The following is a 23020-nucleotide window of genomic DNA, read 5'->3' as shown; positions in this document are numbered from 1 at the left end:
GAAGACCCTAACAGAATAAGCAACTAAATTTGATTCTGTTTCCTGTGCTATGTGGTTTTTCAAGTAAGTTGTATATTGCTCTGCAGAATTCTGACGTGGGGTGTTAACTGCCATTGTTGTAGGGGCTTCAGTAGTTAAATTTTAAGGGAATCAGAAGGCAGTGCTATGTTGAAAACCATATAAATCAGTTCTGCCTGTCACACGTTCTTTTAAAAAACTGTTAAACGTACTTCATATTTCGATGTTTCCTATAATCACAGGGAAATGGCAGGCAAGAAGAAAGAAACCCAGCTCCAGGTATAAATACTGATTACTTGAACAATTCTAGAGATGACTAGATCTTTTTCTGCCTTTTTAAGATGTTAAAATGTCGTTTCATTTTATTTCAGGCCATAATAAACAATCAAAACCAGTGGGATGAAATGTTGCTGACAAAAGGTGTAGTAGGTACTAGCTGTTTCTATTTTCTGTTTAATGTCTCATGAAGACATTTACAGTTTTTCATACGTATGTCACATCATCTTTAATAGATACCTGTCGTAAATCTAGAAGACTAGTGCCATATTATCTTTTAAAGAAAGGTTATATTAATGTATTTATAAATGTATATAGTGATTATGAATATATACTGTCTTCTCTGATAAATAAATACCTGTCACAAATCATATTATCCATTATTTTATGCACTGCCATAGACCGATGTTTAGAAAATATACCTTTCCAATATGGTATTCTGTATGGTAGGAGGTAGGACACTTCTGTAGAAGTTTTTTCCCTAAAATCTTGTACAGACTAAATTAATACTGTACAGTTGTACTTAGCAGTTAATCCCTCAGCATTCTTGAGAGTGTGTGTTCTACGAGATGTATTATCCCCAGTTTTGAATTCGCTCAGTCAAATAACAGTATCTCCTAGGTCTCCTAGTGTCCTGGTTTGGGGTGGAGCAGAGCCAACTTTCTGTTCAGTGAGAGGCTCTTGCTCACCCTTGTTGCTGTGGCAGCCAGGGTCCCTGACTGGGCTGTTTACCCCATGGAGGGGCTGCACCTGTGGGGAGGAGTGGGCAGGTCAGGGGACCCCAACTGACCGATCGGGGGTTCCATCCCAACCGCCATGCTCAGTGTAACAGCTGAGGGAGCAAAGGGGCAGGCTGGCCCTTTGTCTTTGCCTGTTCTCTGTTGGATCTTCTTCTTTGGCTCCTCTCCGGTGGCACTTCTTCAATGGCTTGCTTTCTTCAGTGACTGGTATCTGAGGAGGACCCCGTCAGCTCATCTGCCTTTTGATCCTGGTCAGTGTGTTCCAGTTCCCATTTGTCACCGAGTCCAGTCTGGAACTTTCCCAGTACCTGCCAGTGACATCTTCCTGGGAACTTGATCTGTTTTTTATATATTTGTATACTGTATCTTTTCCATTATTATTTTTAAAATTATTTTATTATTAATATTTCATTAGTTTAGTTTTTTCTAAACTCATAACTCTCTTTATCTCTCTTCTTCCTCTCCTTGGAGCGAGAGGTGGGGGAGAGCATCTGTCGTCTTCTTATCGGCCAACCCAGCCCAAACCATGACACCTAGGAGTTATATTTGGGTAGAAGGAACAAATCTGTAATGAGATCATATCTATGTAGGAGTAGTAATGTGAAAAATTATCAGCATGGGCCCATGGAGGTAAAAATTCTGTAGTTTCAGATAAGAATGAAAACCAACAGTGTGAAAAGAAAAAGAACAATTAAAACGAAAAGGAGTATAACAGAAATGTAGCTGTTTGGATTATCACCTCAAATAGTATCGTGAAGTAGCTTGTTGACGTCAAAAGGAGTTAAAATAAGAGGTAACTGCATTGTATCCACAGAATACATTGATGTATTCATAATGCGTTCATTGACTAGGAGAGGACTGAAAAATGTATATGAATGCCTTCCCAGTACTGTTCCAATACACACATAAATATGTCTCACTTTATAAGTACCACAAGTCAGCTGTTTGTAATTCCAAACTATTACATTTTAGTAATAGATGTGTATCAAGCTTGGTGTGGTCCTTGCAAAGCTGTGTTGAGTTTATTCAGAAAACTGAAGAATGATTTTGGTGAAGATGATGTGTTGCATTTTGCTGTGGTAAGTATGTAAATTCTATATGGAATTTTACTTACACTTTACATTTTATTTTAAATATATCTTTTTATATATCTGCGTATACAGAGCTTTCATTTTACTGTCCTTATACCGAGTGGCCCTAATTTTGGCCTGATTGCTTCTTCTTACGCATATCTCCTCATAAGTCTTTGTTTAGAGGTAGATTAGAAATGGTAGGAAATATGGAAGGAGCTATAACAGAAAGGGAGCTGATATCCCAAACCTTTTGTTTTCCTTGATGAGATTGCAGAGCCATTCAAAACCTGGACTACATGATTTTTAGTTTCAAGCCTTTCCACTATTGATTATTACATTTAAAATCCTTACATCCCTGAAAAATGTTGTTACACCTTTTTCCCAAATATTCCCTTGTATTTCACTTTTAACAGAACAAAAAGGGGTAACTGAAAAATAAATTATCACAAAACTATAATAATAAAAATATTTTCCTATACTAGGAGTATAAAATAGGTGGTATATATCACATTTAAAGTAGATAAATTTGTTTCACAGATTCACTTCCTCCCAGATGCTGACGAAACTCATCCATTTTCACGTTACTGAAAACTTTTAATTACCTGAGCAAAGCATTTTTGCAGAAAATACATGTATTGTTTATCCATAAAAAAGTAGGCAGTTATGTTCAGAGATTATCTCAAGTGCTTTCAAAGAGTTGACCAGATGTCACAAAGAACTTAATACAATGGACAATATTTTCCATCAAGACTTCATGGACTACTTCCTCATTTATGTATGTTGTTATAACCTACATGGGAGAACAGCATTAGGATAAGTATTTTTCCGTAATTAGCTGTTGTAATATGAAGGGAGGCCAATCCCATGTTACCAAACTAGTTCTTTCTTCATCACCAGCAAGTGCCATAAGGACTGCTCTTGTATTTAAGGCTGCAGTTTGTGTAACACCAAAGTATATAAGACTGTAGTTTTCTTGCAGGCAAAAAGAGTTTTATATATATATATATATATATGCATACGTATACACGTGAGTAAATAATATTTTTAATCTGACTTCAGGCAGAGGCTGACAGCATTCCGACTCTGAAACCATTTAGGAATAAATGTGAACCCGTGTTTCTTTTTTGTGTTGTAAGTACATCGCATCTGTTTCTTTTAACGTGATGACTACTTTTGCCTTAGTTTTTCTGTAAAAAGAAATGTGAAGCTGTATAACTCATATCTTTACATTTTTCAGTATGTAAGATCATATAATCAGATATTGTTTACTTGAGGCTGTTTTCCATGCCTAAATCTGTGGTTCTCGAGCACATTTTGGTTGTGGCTGCTGCACATACAGCCACAGAAGATTTGTGGTAGCCACGGTTTTGGTAGTTAGTGAGAAATCCATGTAAATTCTCCAGGGTTGCCTCACATAAAATGCCTGCTTGTGGCTACACTGAAATGATTATTTTATGCACACTTTCCCTCAAGGAAAAAGACTTTATATTTCCTGCCACTTCAAGGTTTTTCAGATAAACAAATAAAATTGCATTTTTCAGACCTGAGCAATTGTAACAATCAATCACACATTTATTATCTCTCACTGATGGATACAGAAAGACTGTTCTCCTGGGGCTCCACTGTGGAACACTGCTCACTTATGAGGCAGGGAGTTTTTTGACTTGAGGGTGCTAGGATTTGAATTCACGCAACTAGGGGAAAAACAATGATACTTTTAGGGCACTTTCAGATTTAAATCTGCTGCCAAGTGAAGTTAGCAGTATCTTTGATCGACAGTAATTAGCTTCACTGTGGTGCTCCTGAATGTGGTAGAGCATGCACTGAAACATAACACAAATAAAAAAGATAGAAAACTCCATGTTATCGAAATTAAGAGCTAGTAAATTCCATATTTACATTTACTTCTGACTGTAGTATTAATGGTGAGCCTAGAAATAAACATGGAAAATTAGGTAGAGAAGGAAGGGAGGAAGTAAAAGCAAGAAAGGCTCATTCTGAACTAGTAGAGGCAGTAGTAGATTTGTTACTCGCTCCAGTGGGCATGGGAAGTTGTCCTGTTGCTGGAAAAAATAGCAAGATACAGCATGTTCCAAAACTCTAGTTGATATGTAAACTGAGTGACAAAAACTCACTGAGAGTGTTATTTTCTCTTTTACAGAATGGCAAAATTACTGCAATAGTGAGAGGTGTAAATGCTCCTCTTATAAGTAAGAAAATAACAGAGCTAGTGCAAGAAGAGAGGGATATTGCAGCTGGGCAGAAGAAACGCGCTGAGGTACTCACAAAACAGATACTTAAATATAAATTAGGGTTTTTGTTACACTTACGTGGCTTCTCTCAATGCCTGTGATAATGTTTTCTGTAATATAATGTTTAGGTTTTTGTATTTTTTTCTTGACAATATAGTGCCATATGTGAGGGTTGGTTTTTTTCCAAAATTGCCATTAAACGGTACTTTATAAAAACTTAAGAAATTTACAGATTAGGCTATTAATGCAAGAAATGGAGAGATGGATGAAATGTCACTAGCACATAAAGGGTTTAGTCATCTTTTTTCTTTCAGGACTGAGTATTTGTCATATATAAGAGTAAGAATGCATTGTAAGAATGCATAATACAATACCAATACAGACTTGGGAAATAGTGCTGTCTCATTGCTTGTTTGGAGTGAAAATGGAGATCAAAGAACTCCGCTTACAGTAAAAGGAAACTTTTAACAAACTATAGCTCAGATAGGGGAAAATCAGGGCAGCCCAGAGCCTAGAACTGCTCACTTTCCTGGGTAGCAAATATGTTATTTACATTAAGATAAAAGTGTTGTAAAGTTCTGACAGCTATGTTTGGTGACTTTAGCTTCACACTGGTGATGTACTGGATTTATCTTAGGTAGATGAACTTGTTTTCCTAGAAGAGAAATCATCAGAAGAGACCGTTGAGGAGAATGCACCTGAGGGTAAATATATATGATTTATTTTAGAAATATTAACATAAAGAAAAAGAACCAGTGTATTTTTAGTATTTTGATTTAAGAATTGTATATGTCCACCACCAGTAGACCTTCCTTTGAGTCAATAACATGAGAGGTTATACTTGAGGATGTGAAACTGAGGGGAAGCTTTATTCTGTAAGGAATTAAGATATTGAACTGTCATCATTAGTGTTTTCACCCCGCTTTGGAAAGCTTTAAAATTCAGGTCCCTGGCACATAGCAGAAGCTCTGCACGCCAGGAACTTTCCTGTGTAAAACTAGTGCCTGAATGTCATGTCTACACAGTCCCTGTGTTAGCTATGTACTTTTGTTGAGATGGTGCTTGTTAACCCTTGGGTGTTCTACAGAAACACCAAGATGGGGGCAGCCTGTGAAGACTGGAAGAGTTAAGGAGTGGCATGACTTGTATTTCGGATTATTTTTAATTAAATCTTTCACCAGATTAGATTTAAGCACTGAAGAACAGACTTACATAAGAGCGTAAATCCACAATAGTAGGATAAGGTTCCAAAAAGATTGAAAAATACGGACCATCCTGCTTGTGAGTCTCATGTCTATGATTTATTTTAGGCTTGTCATGAGCTGGGACCTACATCTTTCCTATTCTTATTGTTATCTGTGACTATTGAAGCTTCCTACTGCTTCATATATGCACAGAATGTCATTTGGCAATGTTCAGGTGGAATAAACTCCTCCATCCTCTCCCTTTTTCATTATCTTGGCTTTTTTTCCTGTGATAAGGCATTCAGTCACTGTCACATATTAAGCTATGTCCATTCTCCTTCCTCTTCATGTCTTCTTTATTGTATGGTTCAAGTGACATGCTCTTGACCTCAGTTTTAAACCCTCTGAGACCTAGTAGTACAGTATTGTAAATCCTTTAGCAATTATATAAAGACTTTGCTCTAATCCACAGAACCTAGATGTGCGACAAAATCAGGGAGCAGAGTTTGCAGCTTCAGGTTAGGGGATCCCTCAGAGGCAATAACTGACTAACACTTTGATGTATTTCCCTTACCGTGTGCAGGTGCCTATGAGTGTTTGCTAGTACTGGAAACAAGTAGTAGTCTGGTGTTTCCATTAGAGCTATCAAGTTCTTCTACAGTGTGCTAACACTTAACTGTAAACCTCAGATTCTGCAAAGAAAGATGTAGTTTATATTCTCTTGTGACCTCTTTCTGTCATTTCGCAAGGATCTGTATGCTATGGATGTTGTGACTGTATGTCTACACCCAGGAGCACCTCTTGTTTTAAACATTAGGTTGTGTTAGCAGGCATGTGTTACTTCAACAATTATTGTAAATGACTACGGCTTCCACAATGCTAAGGAAACAAACATCTACTATGACAATAAATGTATATTTTTACTGGAAAACTCCAATATTCATACATATTTTCACTTAGTGAATTTTCTCTACTAATACTCATTCCTTTCACATTTCTAGCCTTGTGCACACAGAGCTCCCTAAATAAACTGTAATCCTGAATTGCAGTTTATCCACCACACCTAGCTCCACGTGAACCATTTTTCCACCATATTACCCATAGCACCAGTGGTTCATCAGGAATGTGGATTCCAGGGATGGCCAAGGATGGTCCCACACTCCAAGACGTAATTTATGTGCTGGAGTCACTTATTTTTTGGAACCACTGTTTGGCCATCTCAATATTAAAATGGAGAAGTATTTAGATAAACCCACCTGTAAGTAATGGAAAATTTAGTTGAGTATTTATTTTGACAAATGTATTCATTGACACCTGTTTTTTTTCCCTTTCTCAGAAGAAGTAGTCAGATATTCTGTTGGAATTATAAAACCTGATGATGTCTTAGAGGGACGCGTAGAAGAAATTAAACAAAAGGTAGACCAAATTTGAAGATTCATTCATCCTATTTAGCTGAGGCATAGTACCAAGATGTAAGACTGAGTAGATCCTAATTTATGCTCAGGCTTTAGAGCAAGACCTGTTAATGCTTCTCTGATAAGGATGATAAATGCAAGGTAATTTTGACCTGAAATAATATTGTATTCAGGGTGACAATATTGCTTTAATATTTTATGTCACTAGGTGAGGTATGACATTGATTCATACTGTGATGATCAGCGATATGTGACATCTACAAACAGAAAAGTGCCTTTTTTTACCTCATATTGCAATAGAAACAAGAGCTAGAAACCGTGGTGGGGAAGTTAATCCTTCAACACAGCATATTTAAGAACTGTAGGCACACATAAATCAACTAAAAATTCTTTGTGGAAGAGTGTGTGTGTGTGCAGATGCATATGACACTATATGTGTGTAGATGGTGAGGTTAATTCATGTGCTCTAGTAATCAGAGATTGTACACTAATATGTCTCAGTAGTGAAATACTTGTTCCTGCAGTGTGATTCCAGCAAGTACGCAACGGTGTGTCCAAGGGTTCGGTGTTTAAGCCATCAAATAGTGAAAGAAAAATTATTTTGCCTTTCAGAATATGATACTGTAGGAGTGCTCCTTTCGATTAACAGGAATTTCTTACTGTTTCTGTTACAAAAAAAAGAAAAAAATTGTCTCATATATTAACATAAAATTATGCTAATTTTAAAAAGTGTTATGACAGGGCCGGTGACCTTGGCAGGAAAGAAAATCAGAGTGTTGTACAGGTTATTTCTGCAATTACTCTACCTTGGCCAGAAAGGAAGGAGGTTCAATAAATGCAAAAAAAATAACAACATTTACAACAACATTTTCAGAAATGGTCACATGTTAATCACTCACAATGGTTAAAATGAGTTTATTCAATGTTAAATAAAAGGGATTACTAACTACTGAATGAATACATACATTGAACTGCACTGTATTTTTCACAAACAAAAACTTAATGCGCATTGTAATCCTGAATTTAGTGAAATGCTTTGAAAAGCTGGAACTGTAGTTCAGGCAAAAGTGTAAGTAATATTTGGAATGTTTCAGAGAATTTTAAACTTGAGATATCTTCCAACATCAATCAATCTTTAGATTTATATTAACTATGATTTTGTGTATATTCATTTTCAAATACCACTGAGTAATAACTGAATAATTGCAGATTAGAAAGGCAGGATTTGGCATTGAAGTAGCAGAGGAGAAAATGCTAACTGAAGAGCAAATCAGAGCATTCTATGCCCGGAATAAAGACCAGGTAAAAACAGACTAAAAACCTAAACAAAAGGAAGAGGTAAAACATATAATTGTAGCTGTATTCGTTTGCAAATCTCTGGCTTGTAAATTTTTAATATGTTGAAGAACTGAAGCAATGCAGATTTAGTACGTAGGAAAAAGGAAATGTGATCTCTTTTTTTCTTGTCAGCTCATACAAATATGGTTTGGTGGCACTCTAACGTTCCAACTAAATTAAACTGAACTCCAATTAAACACGAAAAGATTTTGTAGCTCTTTGTTATCAGAGTATGTATGACCCTTAGTGCTGGCCTAAGTTAGGGGCTGAAATGTAGCACAAAACCAAAATCCGGTGTCATCTATATGGCAGTATGTACCTATTTGACACATATTCTTCCAACAAGAAAATAAGTGATAGTGTATATTACATCTTTTCTTCTTTACAGCTTTTATCCCAGGGTAGTACTGGGAATAAGCAAGGTAGAAAGAGAAAGCATCTTTCTGGTCCTATCCTATTTTAGGAGACAATACGTAGCTAAGGAGAGACAGGAAGTTGGTCTTGATGCACGATTATGTTGGTCACCATTAAATGGTGGTGGTCTAGCAAACTAGCACCAGGATATCGTCAAGTGCTTTGCCAGTGTGATAGCTAAAATTAACTCTACAGAAGGCTCTGAATCACAAAAAGTGAAGGTGCTTAGCAAATAATTATACCTTTTCCTGTTTAAGATCTGCATAAGATAGACAGAGGCTGGCATTACATGCAGACAACTAGTGTGTTTGGTATTATTAGAGGGGCCAGTGGAAGGGATCAATTAAAAGGTTGGCCTAATCAAAAGTAGAAGCTGGGAAAATGTTCCTGTGGCATTCCAAATGAATGAGAGTGAGACAAGATGGTTCCTACTGAAGCCAAAGGGGAAAAAAGAAATCCGATAGTAATCACCAGATAGTTGCACTATGGTTTAGAAAGGAAGTCACAGGAGAGCTTGCAAGGAACTGTGAAAAACTTGGTTTTGGCCAAGCTGGGATTCTAGTTTAGACAGTGATGGTTTTGAAATAGAGGTAAAAATAAGTTATCTTCATTGGAACAGCAGCCAAATTTGAGATTAGTTAGGTATAGAGGGAGACGTGGCAAGAACAAAGACAGGGATAAAGCATGCAGTGTGATACATGGCAGCACTACTACGCCGCAGCAGACCTAGCCAACATTAGGACAGGGAGAACAATAAAACTACTGTGAACTATCAGAAGGGGTTCAGAGAGCCCTATGCATATTGAGAAGCCAATTATTTGCCATTCTTTCAGTAATGTAATTCTAAGCTGAAAAATAATTGTTGAAGTGACAATATGGAATATAGATTCTTTGTGCTCAGTGGGCAAAATTATTCCTGATTTAACACTCTGCAACCATGCTGAAGGTCCAGAGGCTGCCTAATATAACAGAATGCAGACGCAAGGTACTAGACCTTCAGATGTAGCTGAATGCAGGAATTGTTTCTTCTTAATGATGAACCTGCATGAGCCAGGAGAGCCAGATCTAAGAGCCGCATCTATTTCTCTTAATGTGAGCAAGTGTACTTTTGAAGCCACAACAGTATAGATATTCCCTTTATGCATTGTACTAAATGTTTTTGTGTTTGCATTCATTCTGTCTCTCTTGAGCTTGTTCATTTTGTGAAATGGGTTTAAGTTTATGCATAGATATGAAGATAATTGAAAGAGAGATGTAACGAATTGATGAAAGCACACATGTGAATATTTCATCCTTGTATTATTAAAGGAAAAATGTATCATACGCAATCAGATGAGGGTGACTGGTAAAGAAAAGATGTAGTCAAATATTTAAAAGGAGAGAAGATATCTGATGCAATTCACAATACTGAAGAAAAAGGTGACATACAAGGAAGAAAGATTAAAAAAGTCACAACAGGTTCAAAAGTTATTTTCTGATTAAAATGTACATTTGTAGGATTGAAAAGAAGTGAAGGAGTTAAAAGAGCATAGCAAAGAAAATAAAGGAAAAGCCTACAAATGTCTTGCAAATATCTCAGTGTTCTATATTTTCAGCCAGCTGTATGATTTTTAGTTTCAAAAATTATGCCTGGAATTGTATTGCAGATTTTTATGTCACACTGTATGTGCGACTGCAAGCATAGCATTTGGTCACATTGAGCTTCTAGATCATTTTCTTCACTTGCATTTTAACCTGGAAGAACATGTGGTACTTGCTTAATGTAATTTTATGGCTTCGTTTACCTCAATTAAGGTAATGTTTTTTAGACATTTTATAGTGGTGATGTCTCAAATGACTGATCAAAAAACTTCCCAAACAATTTGACAGATTGAGTAATGTATGTGAATGCCATTTTAGAACAGGAATTATGAGTTACTTTGGAAAGGACGGTTATCTCATTTCTGATGATAAGCTCAGAGTTCCTGCAATTCATAGGGGAAAAATTATGTTTTTTAGCCCGATTTTGAAGATTTCGTTCAATTCATGATGAGTGGACCATGTCACGTTTTGGTAATCACTAAAAGAGAAGCAACTGATCCTATTCCTCACTGGAAAGAACTACGTAAATTGAGTGAGAGTGGGCCTGATGAACTTAAGGCTGAGAATCCAGACGGGTAATTAACAGTGAAAATGTGTATATGTGATTCAGTTACAGTATTTGGAACACACCGTAAATCAAGGTCCATTCTTGCTATGCCTGTATGCCCAGGGTGCAGAGAACAGGCAGAGTTCTTCACCTGGTCTTTCACAAGGCCATCATTAGAGATGCAATCACAGTTCCTGTGGGAACACAGAACACTTGCTTCCTAGGTAAAAACAACAAGCAAAGGGCACTGATCTCTTGCCATTTCTGAACTAGCCTTGAATGGATTATCAGACCGATGGGAACAGTGCCACTCTTCAAAGCCGATGTACTCCATGCAATTCTACTTCATACTAGTTCACCCAAAGTGACTGCTGGCATTGCCCATTGAAGGTTGCACTTTTGCCCGTATTTACTCGTATGTATGCTGGGAAATTGTAGATGTGGCCCAAGGGAGACTAGGGGACACCTGAAGCATGCCGTGCTCCCTGGGACCACTCTGTAAAAGTCAGCAAACAAGTGGGAGGGTTTTGTTCCCCTGCACCCAAGATGCATAAAAACATTGTAAGGATTATCTGTTCACAACATGGTATCTCGAAATGTCTGTTTTCCCCCTATCCCAAAACTTTGTAGAGAATTTTGAAGAGGATGATAGCTGTATACACAGCATCAGACAATAAAGAGCAGAGAGCATTCACAAAAATTCAACTGTTAGATCAAGTTTTATATTTAGACATGAGATTTACTTCAAGCAACATGAATTTAAATACTTTGTTTCAAAGAAGAACTTGTCATAATAATTGATATTTTTGTTGATGCCCGCTGTAACCCTTTCTGCATTAATTTAGTGCAACTGGGGAATATCGCATTTTCTGTAAGTGGCCAAGAGTGACTGTATTTACATAGCTAAATAAAACTTAGAAATACAGGCTAGTAACAATGAAAAGTATCTCTGTTAAAGACAATTCAGTAGTGCTATCATCTTTATGATCATGCTGTACATGAATGTACACTTGTCTGGTCCTTCTGTCTAGTGAAAGAAAGACTATTTTGAATAAGCTGGAGGGGAATTATAAAAGCTGCATGGCTGACATTTCTCCTTCACAGCACATGACAAGGCACTTTCTGAGAAGATTAATAATTCTCATCTCAGAAATGTTACTTCAGCCATGAATTTGAATTTAATAAAAACTTAGTTTGCCATTCTATTCTTAATTTAACTAAACTTTAAGAATGAACATTTTTAAGAAGTCAACTGTTAACACAATGCATGCAGTGACTTAAATATTGTATTACTTTGTGTCTCGTTAGGTTGGAAGGAAATGCAGAAACTGTGAATATATTAAATATATGTGATGTACAAGACAGTGTAGAAGATGCCAGCAGGCAACTCGCTTTCTTTTTCCCAAATTTTGTTAAAAACAAGACAGACCAAAAAGCTGAAAAGACCTTGGCCTTAATTAGACCTTGTCTCTTAAAGGAAAGACGGAGTAAGTTTTAATAACTACATTTTCCACCTAGGGTATATAAAAAGTCTCTTTTTTTGAGCTTTAAAAAGTCTAAGTCTACTAATGAAATGTTCTTAGGTTATATTGTCTCCCCAGCATTAAACTAACAGTAATCTTTGTGGGGAAAAACATTACATGGTTAATGTTTTTGATATATTGTGAATGTAAACGTCAATGCTATTTTGTTCTTTTGCCCAATTTTTCAAGAATGTCTTTAGATTGTATATTTGTATGGAATTTTTTTAGAAGACCTCTCAGAGAAGCTAGCAATTTCAAAGTATAGTGTAGGGGATCCTACTTCCTGCCATAATGAAGCAGCTGATATTACCCTTGAATGGCAGGTCAAAGGTAGATCAATGGCAAGGTGAAAAAGATCTGACCCAGGATGTTCTATGCTGCCTATTTTCATTTTTTTCCTAGATTCTAGATAGCACCTTTATTTCTAACTTGAGAATCTCTGCATTGGAAATAACCTATACACAGAGATCTGAAAGACTACAATTTTGACCTCTCCTTGTGTATTTATTTTCTTGATTGATGTCTAGCATGTTGCTTAGAGCAGAAGTTTTGCAGTCCATTTATAGGCAATTATAGAGTCATTTTTACTTGTACCAAACACTGCTTACTTATGCATGTGATCTTGTAAGGCTTAGTCAAATCAATATTTACCTATTCAAAATCCTTAGACCTTCTTTTGGTGATAGTAACACATACCGTGTTTCTCAGTCAGGAATTCCTACTGAGGTTTCTGAAGTGAGAGAAAGCCTTAAGGTGAGCATCAGCTTTCTGAGTGTCCGGGCAACACTCACAGTTGCTTTGAATTGTTTTTCTGTTCTTCAGTTACGAAATTAATTCCCCTGTAAAAAATTAACACTATGATTAGAAAGCCCATGTCATTTCTTCGAAAGTGTGCTAATTAAAGAACCCATGGCAACTTAGCATTATTTCAATATTTTAAATAGATTCTATCATGCAAAGAATAAAGGATGATGGCTTTGAAATAGCAATGCAGAAAGAAATAATCCTATCTGAAGAACAAATACGTGAATTTTACAAAGAGCATGAAAATCAAGACTACTTCCCAGTCCTTCTAGAGCAAATGACCAGGTACATTGAATGAAAAACGAGCATGTGGATATATAAATGAGACTGAACTTTTCACAATGAATAATTATCCTGAATAATACCTGGCTACAAGATACACATGTATCTGAGCATTTAGTAAAACTCAAAACCAGGAACAGAAAACTGCAGATAATGAGATAATTCCCAAGTATAGTAGACAAATAAATCAAGCTTTTAAAAGTTACTAGCTACTCCATATCTCTCTACGTAGGATGTTGAAGTCAGTTGTGAATTCCATTGACTTGGGTGAAAACAGCTGAGTTCTGCTATGGAAGGCTGTCTTTAGGTTGTCTGCAGGAGAGTTCTGAAATCTTCATCCAGGCTGTGTGCTGGATTCCTTAGGGAGGAAAAAATAAATCATTGCTTTCATATGAAGCTGGGACATGGCTGGGACAAAGGGAAAAACTTAGAAGCTGATCAGCATTTTTATGTCTAACAATAAATACGTAGCCCAGTTCTGCAACATTCCTGCTGTCTTGTTAACATTCAATAACTTTGAAATTTAAATTTAAATTCAAGCCCCTTAAAGTTCTATTAGACTGTATCTGTTTAAATGCAGATGGGTTTTTAAATCCTCCGATATCAGGGCTCATTTTCCTGGCCTGGACATATATATAATCAAATTCCTTTTACAAATTACAGAGTTTAATATTTTGTGGTTTTAATGCTAGTTTTCTCATTTTACAGTGGTCCAACTCTTGTACTTGCTCTAACACGAGAAAATGCAATAGCGCACTGGAGAGATTTATTAGGTCCAAAGACTGTTGAAGAAGCCAAGAAGGAAAATCCGAACAGGTAATACTTAAACTAGTAAACTATCATTCACAACTTCCAATTTACTTTCACTTTCCTCATCACAATGAGTAAAACATTCCAGCTGGTGTAACCGTAGTGCCATCATGTGGAAACTGACATATATTTCTGCACTTTGTCAAGCTTTTCTTGGAAGAAGTGTTGTGTTACACATAGTGACTATAGCATTTTTTGAGAAATAATGGCTACTAAACATAATGAAAAGTTGAGTTTGAAGAAGAGTATTGAAGCGAAAGAAGATCTCTTGAGTCAGAGAAAAATCCTTGTCTGCTAGAAGCACGCATCACAGGAAGAATCCACCCATAATAATCTTATAATCTTGCTCTGACGGTTGCAAGAACAGGTTACTTGGCTATTAAGTTGAATCTTTGTGAGCTTGGATGGCAATTTTTAGGCTTTGGGATCTACAGAAGTATTGCTTTTAATTTTCTACGTGCAAAAAATATTGGTAATATGTCATGTTTATTGATTTTTTGCTTGGAATAGCACCATTATTTTTTAGAACATAAGCTTATTTTCTTAGCTTAATGAAAACTTCCTATCAGTAGTGTATTTTATTTGTGACTGAGTTTCTTCTACACATTTTATAAATTAACATCTTAGTTTTACCTGCTTATTTTATTGTTCTAAGAAGCTGCTGTGGTATCATCTTACCTGTTACTTCATTAAACAAGAACTATTATTATCTTGGAAATACAACAAGGTGAGGGATGGTGTTCAATATATATTGTTATATATATTTTTATATACATTGTTATTGTTATATACTGTTATAACAAGAAGAGGGAAAGTGTCCGTATTTCAGGTGGTTAATTAAAAAGTTGATTGTTCTTCCTCTAGACAATGAAGGTTTCTCACTCCTACAGAGAGATCATCAAGCACTTAAGTTGCCGGATCAACATTAATTTATATTCACAAGGTTAAGTCATAGTTGAAGTTCAAAACGGCTATTCCTTTAAGTAACTTACTCTTTTAATGACTCTTAGTTTACGTGCAAAGTATGCAGTTGAAAACGTACCTATTGGTCAGCTGCATGGTAGTTCTACACCTGATGATGCTCAGAAGGAACTAGAGTTCTTCTTCCCTCAGGAGCACACACTGGCATTAATCAAACCTGATGCTGCCAAGAATCATAAAGGTAAGTGTCCTAGAAAGTTTGGGTTACATCTACAGTTGTAGTTTCTACAAAATATTAGCAACATACACTGCAGTAAATCATGTCAGATGCATTCTTTTTACTCTCTGAAATGCTTTTTCCGTGCAGAGAAATGCTTTTCAGGGCTTGCATAATTCATATTGAGGTCTTAAATGTCACATTTTCTTTGTTTAAAGCTGCCTATAGCTCTTTCTTCACAAGAATGGTGGTGAATTGAAGTAAGAGAGTTCTTAGCTAAATTTAAAAGCCAGGAACTTGTGCAAACTAGCCATCCAGCATCCTTCTAAGTCGAAGAAGAGGCAGGCTTTCCAAATTCACGTTACTTATTTCAGACAGGTATCTCTACTGACTCAGAAGGTGTTGCTGCTCAGTTAGATGCATTTCCATCCTTGGTTTAACTTGCTATTAGACAAAGGGAATGAGGAGGAAAGGTCAAAGTAAAAATTACACTACGTACAATTTGGCATCTTGCCTTTAAGATTTTTACTTTTTTTAAAACCTCTATCCGGAGCCTCTTCTTGGCATTCTTCTTTTCTGTCCTAACAAATTTCAGTAGTCTTTTCAATGTTAATTCATCAGTGGCTTTTGCGAGTCTTTCTTCCCCTCTTGTAACAATCCAAATTGATTTTAGCAGGCCAGATGGTGTGTGATGTAGCGTTACGACTACAGTTCGCTTTCTGTCCAGTGTGAGAAACAGCAGTGAATGCTGCTGGTATAGTTTGGTTTGTCACCTGCATATAGAGATGGATTCATGCAATGACAATGGTTTCTATATGTTTTAGGGGACCGTTGAAGTGTTTGTCATATTGTCCATGATTGCTTGATACTGAAAGTAGAATTTTAATAGGTATTGGTGATTTCTTTTTTTTAAAAAAGCATCTAGTATTTTCTGAAACTTTTAAAGTTTGGGTGGTATTTTGCATCTAAACTTTTAAATTTTTTTGCGTCTAAACTATTTCAATCAAGAATGAGTTTGCTTGTTATTCTCCTAGATGACATTATGCAAAAAGTTAAAGATGCTGGATTTACCATCTCAAAGATTAAAGAAGAAGCTTTAACTCGTGAAATGGCTACACAATTTTATAAGGATCACACAGGAAAACCCTTTTTTGAAGAGTTAGTGACTTGTATGACTGAGTAAGTGTCTCGTTATGCAATACTGAGATATGTAAGTATACATCAAACTTTGAATTTACAGTGCAAACAAAATATGCTACACCCAAAGTGAGCTAAGGATTTTACGCTCTGTCACTTTTTCTGGCAAGTTCAGTGGCTTCTAGCATGGAGTGCTCTTCTTTTAAAAGGAAGATTTAAAATTATTTCCAAATTTATGGATAGTGACTATTATTTTGGATTTTTTTTCTCAAAAAAAAGAACTAATTTCTGATGCAATCCTTGTTCTTCCACTGTAGGACAAATACCTTCCTCATAATATTGTTAGTATAGCTGTTGATTAAACAGTATGTATTGTCTTACTTCAGAAATGATTGGCTGAGAATCTTTTTAGGACAATAAGTCCAAATCCAGATAGCTGATCATCATAATCTTTTTGGCTTTCGAATACAGGGTATTGTCTTAAACAAAAAGCGCAGAAACAAGTTTTAAAATTGAACCAGTTTAACAAGATTCAGATACTGTAATACTTACCACAACCCTTCATGTTACCTCTGAAGTCAAAACTGGGTCTGCATCTCAGAATAGTGTAAGAGCTTTCTTATATTGATTTCACAGGGGCCCATCAGTGGTGATGATCTTAACAAAGGAAAATGCTGTGGAAGAGTGGAGGCAACTAATGGGTCCAACTGATCCCGAAGTGGCAAAAGAGACCTCTCCTGAATCAATTCGAGCTCAGTTTGCACAAGATATTTTGTGTAATGCTGTTCATGGATCATCTAATAGAGAACATGCACTGAAAAGCATTGAGTGCGTATTTGGAGAGATTGATATAGATTGAACAATTAAGATGCAGTCTCTGAAAATTGATCTTCCTATCATTAGATGCATTTGTCTGCCTAACCACCTATATTTAACACTGTATACACACATTTTTTCCTTCATACTCTTATTTTTTTATCAGCCAGTTTTTTTATCTTTGCCATCTTGCAAAGCATATCAATGTAACAAGTAATACCTGCTAGAAGTTTGATGTTGGTAATTATTTCTTTATGTATGCTTAGTAGATAGTTTTTCTTTTATCAGTTTAACAGATTTATGCTTTTCCAATAGTTCCAGGAGTCTAAGGTGTTTGTATGTAACTACCTTAAAAAAACAGGGTCAAGGAATGTTGGTAAAACACTGTTAATGATACGTCCACTGTGATGTGGGTTGAGTCCTCCAGTTCAGGCAGCCTATAAAGAAGAAATGCTGAAAGGTAGCAGAGGCACTGCTACAACACTGGTAGCAGCGGAAGCAGCAGCAGTTTTGGGAATGCTCCACACGGGAGAAGGAGCCAGGGGCCAGGCATGACCCAGCACCCTTACCAGTGGGGCGCAGTCCCACAGCATCCAAGCAGAACTGGGTAGTCACATCGATCAGCAATCCCAGACAAAGTAAGTAATGAACCAGGTCCATTTAAGGGTCCAGTCAGGAACAATAGGAAAGAGAGCCAGAGAGATGTACTCCTGCAACACAGCTCAGGCAAGGATTAAGCCCAAGCGCAATCTTAAATGGGGCTTCTGTGCCCTTTGGGCAATGGTACGGGTGTGCATCCCAGATGAGACTGCTCAGGGCTGTTAAGGCCTATAGGTTCCCTCAGGGCCCTGGAAAACATTTGCATTGTTTATTTATCCTTTCCCTAAACATCTTCTAGGGATTACTGTCACAGGTAGGATAATAAACTAGAAAGTTCTTTCCAGTCCATTTGCACAATTCAAATATATCATATGAAATAAAATATAAAGTCAGCTCTTTCATAACAGCTATTCTTGACACATGCCTCCTTGCCAAACTAGTGAATTTGTATCCTGTCTCAGTCTAACTTGGCTAGTCTTCATGAAGAACACAAATATTCTTCTGATGCTGATATATTCTCACTTTTGCTGTCCATGTCTGTTGAAGGTTGAGATACTAAAGAGTAGCATTCAATTAAAGCAATTTACTTATGGCATTGATTATAATTGCAAAGTCCAGAAAGACTGAAGTCTTTCTCACACTTTCTTTACTGTTCCTATTGTATTTAATACAACTAGCTGTTTTAAAGAGCTTCCTGACAAATATTTCTGTTGTGATGTGACTTTTGTTATTATAGACATTCCTCCAGCAGAAATTGGACTGAATGTTCTCCTGATGGCCCATTTTCACTTACAGCTGCTGTACTGCCATAAACTCGACTTGAGGCTAGCTAGCCTGTAGGAAGTTGTGATTAGTGCAGAATTTATGTGTCACCTCGGTGAGGTGAGTTCTGAGAAACATACTTCAGAATTGCTGTATGTTCTTTGGCTAGTTTTTTACTTCAAAAAGCCATTAAAACGGTTCTTCCTGGCATTATTTCAGCACTCTGGGTCTTTTGGGTGCTGGCATGTTGTACTTCAAACCAAGAAGTAGTTTCAGAAAAGGCATGAGTAGGGCGATTTCAGAGTCAACAACTCCTTTGCTAGAGTTAATGGCTTCTCTACCAATGGGGCAAATACGATGTTGAAAGTTTAGATGGGATTGGTTTTTGACAGGAGTAGAAATGCTGAAAACAGCAAAATATGTTTATGTCGTATTAAGAGTTCATGAGACTTCTGATGGAAGTTCACAATCAAACAGCTTAACAGGTATCATACACAGGTTTTTATTATTGTGGATAATTTATTTCCCTGGTCTTAGAAATTTCAGTTAGTAGTGGGGGTACCCTAGATCTGCCTGTTTAAATGTGATATAATTTTATATACTCAATAATTGGTTGTTTAAGCATAATTCCTCATCTTCCACTACATTGCTCTTCAGCAATATAGCATTTTTTTCTGTTTGGTTTAAGTATTAGATGTTGAAGGATTCCATTTATTTCAGTTCAAATATTTACGTGTGTCAATTATGATCCCTCTGTTGTGCTTGGTTAAAATGATCCAGTAGATTACATTCAAATATTATGCATAGACCTATGACAGTTTTTCTTCACATGGCAGAAGTATCCAAACCCAAATTGATACGTGGGAACATTCAATTTATTAATGCTTATTTGCTTCTCCTGTTCTTGATCTTAATGTCTTTTAGCAGCTTTGGAAAGGAGGAATTTAAAAGATAGATTTCAAAACAATGAAAATAACTTTTGGTCAGCTGATGAAGAGATGCAGATTCACAAAGGTTTTATATCTTTGAGATACAGACTTCTGTAGAGTTATCAAAATATCATGCATTCGAAAGCATGGTAATTGAAGTATTGTCAATATTTTAAGAGATTACTTTGACTCTTTAAAAGTTTAACTCAGCACTTAAGTATTGTACACATAATTTAGGCAGCCATCCACTCTTTCTAGAATTTTATATTACTGTGACATAGACGCGGATGTAATTTTTAAGAATTTGAGAACTTGTGATAGTATCAGCAAGCATTTGCATTTATAGAGTCAGGGGGAATGTGTTCCAACATAAATTCCATTGAATCTCACAGATGAAAATCTTCTTTGCAATTAAATTTACAGAACTCCTCTGCATACAAATCTTACAGAAAGTCTGACTCTGTCCTTTTATCTCATATCTAAATGCCAGACCAAAAGAGAATGTGACCTTCATGACTGTTTATTTAGAAAATATCTCGTGGTTCAGCATAGAATTAGCTGGTGCAGAGATGTGATGAAAATTCTTCCAATACTAACAAAAGATAACATAATTATTCTTCTGATTTTTGTCCCAGCAGCAGAGAAATGGAACCACAGGGCATGTTTATTTTTACAACAGACCACATATTTCCTTGTTTAGGAACTTTAATGAAATCATAATCTAATACTAAGACTATATTAAAGTTCTGTTTCAGTTTAGAATGATAAACAAGCTGGTTCTAAATCTCAAAATACTGTTTAAGAAGAATTAGTATGTCTGATTGTAGTGAGTATTTGTACTGAATTACTGCATAGTAAAACAGGAGAAGTGGGGGAAAAAGCTTTTTTCCCCGCCAAGAAGATGGAGTCAATCAGCTTGTGGTTGTGTATTCCGGCACTGTTTTTCCTTTGCTCTGCCTGCTGAATGAGCTGCACTGGCAAGTCAGACCTTGCAAGTATCTGTTCACTTTATCCACAGTTTTTTGTGAGCAAATGATTAGCTTTCTGATTACCTTGCTCAGAAGATAAATACCGACATGCTCTGAGTATCTACAAAATGAAGTTTTTATCATACTGTAACCTGAAGGAATCAAAATACTTAGGGTGTTGGTCTCTTTGGGGCATCTCTTGGTGATTCTGATGCATCCTTTAACCTTCGGTCTGTAACATAGACCATCTGACATATTTAAGGTATTTCTGGGTTTTGATCTTAGTATTCTCATCTAGAGAAAAGGAGTGTGTCCTCCCTTCCAGATGCTTTCCTTTCTGCTTATTGCCGTACTGGTTTATCCACAAGCCACAACAGGCACAGGCAGCAACAACAGGAGCCAGTCTGATATTAATAGGTTACCTGGAACCCTCTGAATTTAGTGCATCTCTAAGAAGCAAATTTGAAATCCTGTTTCACCTTCCAATAAGGCTGGTGTTCAATTTTGGAGATGTTACAAGAAATATAGCGTCAGCAGTTGAAATTAAATGTAGAGTCTTGAGTAGGTCTAATCTGAAGTAATGTACGTCTGTAGAAATTAAATACTTATTTGTAGGTCCTTGCAATTTATTATTTTTTACCATAAATGGAAACATAGTTTGAAGTTTTTGTTGACCCATATTGATGGATTTATATTTATTTACAAAATTAGTTGGAGCTGATGTGGTTTACCAGAAAAATCTGGTTGAGGAAACGTTTTCAGATGTCCATTGACATTCAACTATGAAGCGCAACCAAAAAAGTGTATGTCGGTTTTGCATAATTGGAGTAAATATTTTTTCAGGTTTCATTCATTTGGAATCTAGGTTACAATGCTGGATAAAATAATTTTAAGAGCTGTTTGAATATTTTGGACTGGAAAATCTTTTTATTTGTACAGGAAGTATTTCTCAGTTGCATGCAACGACTGGACAAAAGTAACAAAGCTGCAACACCGAGTTGAATTAAAGTGACCGGGTCATTCAGGACCGGTTGGAGGGGGGGTTATGAGGTTTTTTTAAATGTGCTTCATAAAAGAGTTCTGATTTACATTTACAGTGAACTTCTAAAACTGTGCCAATTATTCACAATTAGAGTAAATATTTTTTCAGGTTTCATTCTTTTGGAACGGAGGTTAGAACATTCAGTGAAAATATTCAATGGCACTTCTTACTAAACTGGGTACATGTGTGTGGGAGGTAGCAAGAAAAGCACTAGAAACATCTGTTTGGTGTTCCAGGCAATTTTTATTTTATATGAAAAAAAAGTGCCAAGCCCCTCAGTAGGAAGGCAGCTGTAACACTGAGAAAAAACATTTCACACTTCAAGTTTTGGCCTGTTAATTTTTTCAGCTGTAAATAGGTACAGTAATTACTTCCGTCCATCAGCAGACTATTTGCCCACTCTGCTGAATCGAGGTGTCATGACTCCTGTGCTGGGGTGCGCCAGGATGGCAATGACTACACCTGGCCATGGATGTGCACGAGGAGAGGTGGTTCTGACTTTTTGTCACATTGCGGGGAGCAGAAGCGGTGAGTGGGCCATGCGGGGACACGGGAGGATGCGTTTGTCTGCTCCAACAGCCCTCACTGCTCCAACAGCCCTCGCTGCTCCGACACGTTTCATGCCTTCGCAAGGGAAGGGCAGCGGACTGGAGGGCAGGGATGTTCTGGGTCTTGATTCAGCCCGTGTTTGATGTCGTAGTGAGTTAATAATTGTAAGGGATTTTCAAAATGGAGTGACTTCTATTAGCGCTGATCTGGGTAGACCCATGGCTTCTTAAAAAGTAGAAAAAAATCGATTTGGAAAAACACACTGCCTTACTAATTCATCCCCTCTGTCTACACATCTGTTCTTTGTATTATGATATCCCCTGCTTTTTCTTGTATTGACTTTACTTATTCCACATTTTTACCATATCAGAATGAAAGATAGTCAGCATAAAGCATACATAAAAATGTCAAGGAATTTGGAAGCATGGAGCTCTGTGCATCAAAGTTTATTCCAACACAGTGGAATGGTCAGTCTAATGATGGTAACTTACAGGAGGAATGGTGACAATTCTCTGAAGAAAATAGTTTTTACATTTTTTTTTCCTCCAATATAAAAAAGTGAAAAAAGTTTGATTTTTAACAGTTGTAAAATAATATGTAATATTGCTAAGAAGTCTAAAGTTCCAAAAGTTTCATTCAACAAACACCACACTTGACTATGTTCACAATAAAACATGTTAAAGCGAAATATCACAACTTTGGTTTTTGTTATTTCAAGTACAACATTGATCGGACTGTCATTCAATTTAATAGCTAATCTTATACATATTTATTGGGGTACTTTAAATTGGGATCAATAGGTAGTCAAAGCTTAAGAACTCC

The 23020-nt window shown here is 36.5% G+C and overlaps 1 protein-coding gene across 1 annotated transcript; it reads left to right on the top strand.

The window, feature by feature from the left end:
* The first annotated feature begins 264 nt into the window (after nt 1-264).
* On the top strand, nt 265-17391 carry NME8 (NME/NM23 family member 8). Its single transcript, XM_063323929.1, has 15 exons — nt 265-297; nt 390-447; nt 2007-2113; nt 3167-3238; nt 4269-4385; nt 4997-5063; nt 6880-6959; nt 8168-8260; nt 10709-10866; nt 12147-12325; nt 13306-13450; nt 14156-14263; nt 15268-15419; nt 16430-16574; nt 17169-17391. Exons 1-15 carry the CDS (start codon nt 265-267, stop codon nt 17389-17391), a joined length of 1737 nt encoding a protein of 578 aa, XP_063179999.1.
* The last annotated feature ends 5629 nt before the right edge of the window (nt 17392-23020 follow it).

The sequence above is a fragment of the Chroicocephalus ridibundus genome, chromosome 2 (assembly GCF_963924245.1).
Source record: "Chroicocephalus ridibundus chromosome 2, bChrRid1.1, whole genome shotgun sequence".
Taxonomy (NCBI): domain Eukaryota; kingdom Metazoa; phylum Chordata; class Aves; order Charadriiformes; family Laridae; genus Chroicocephalus; species Chroicocephalus ridibundus.
Note: the sequence above shows the minus strand (reverse complement) of the source record. Positions and strands in the feature narration are given on the sequence as shown.

Bases quoted from the DNA above. Each gene is read 5' to 3' on its own strand.
- NME8 (XM_063323929.1), top strand. From the start codon at position 265: ATGGCAGGCAAGAAGAAAGAAACCCAGCTCCAG. The intron at 298-389 runs GTATAAATACTG...ATTTTATTTCAG, and splicing joins AGAAAGAAACCCAGCTCCAG to GCCATAATAAACAATCAAAA. The intron at 4,386-4,996 runs GTACTCACAAAA...GATTTATCTTAG, and splicing joins GGCAGAAGAAACGCGCTGAG to GTAGATGAACTTGTTTTCCT.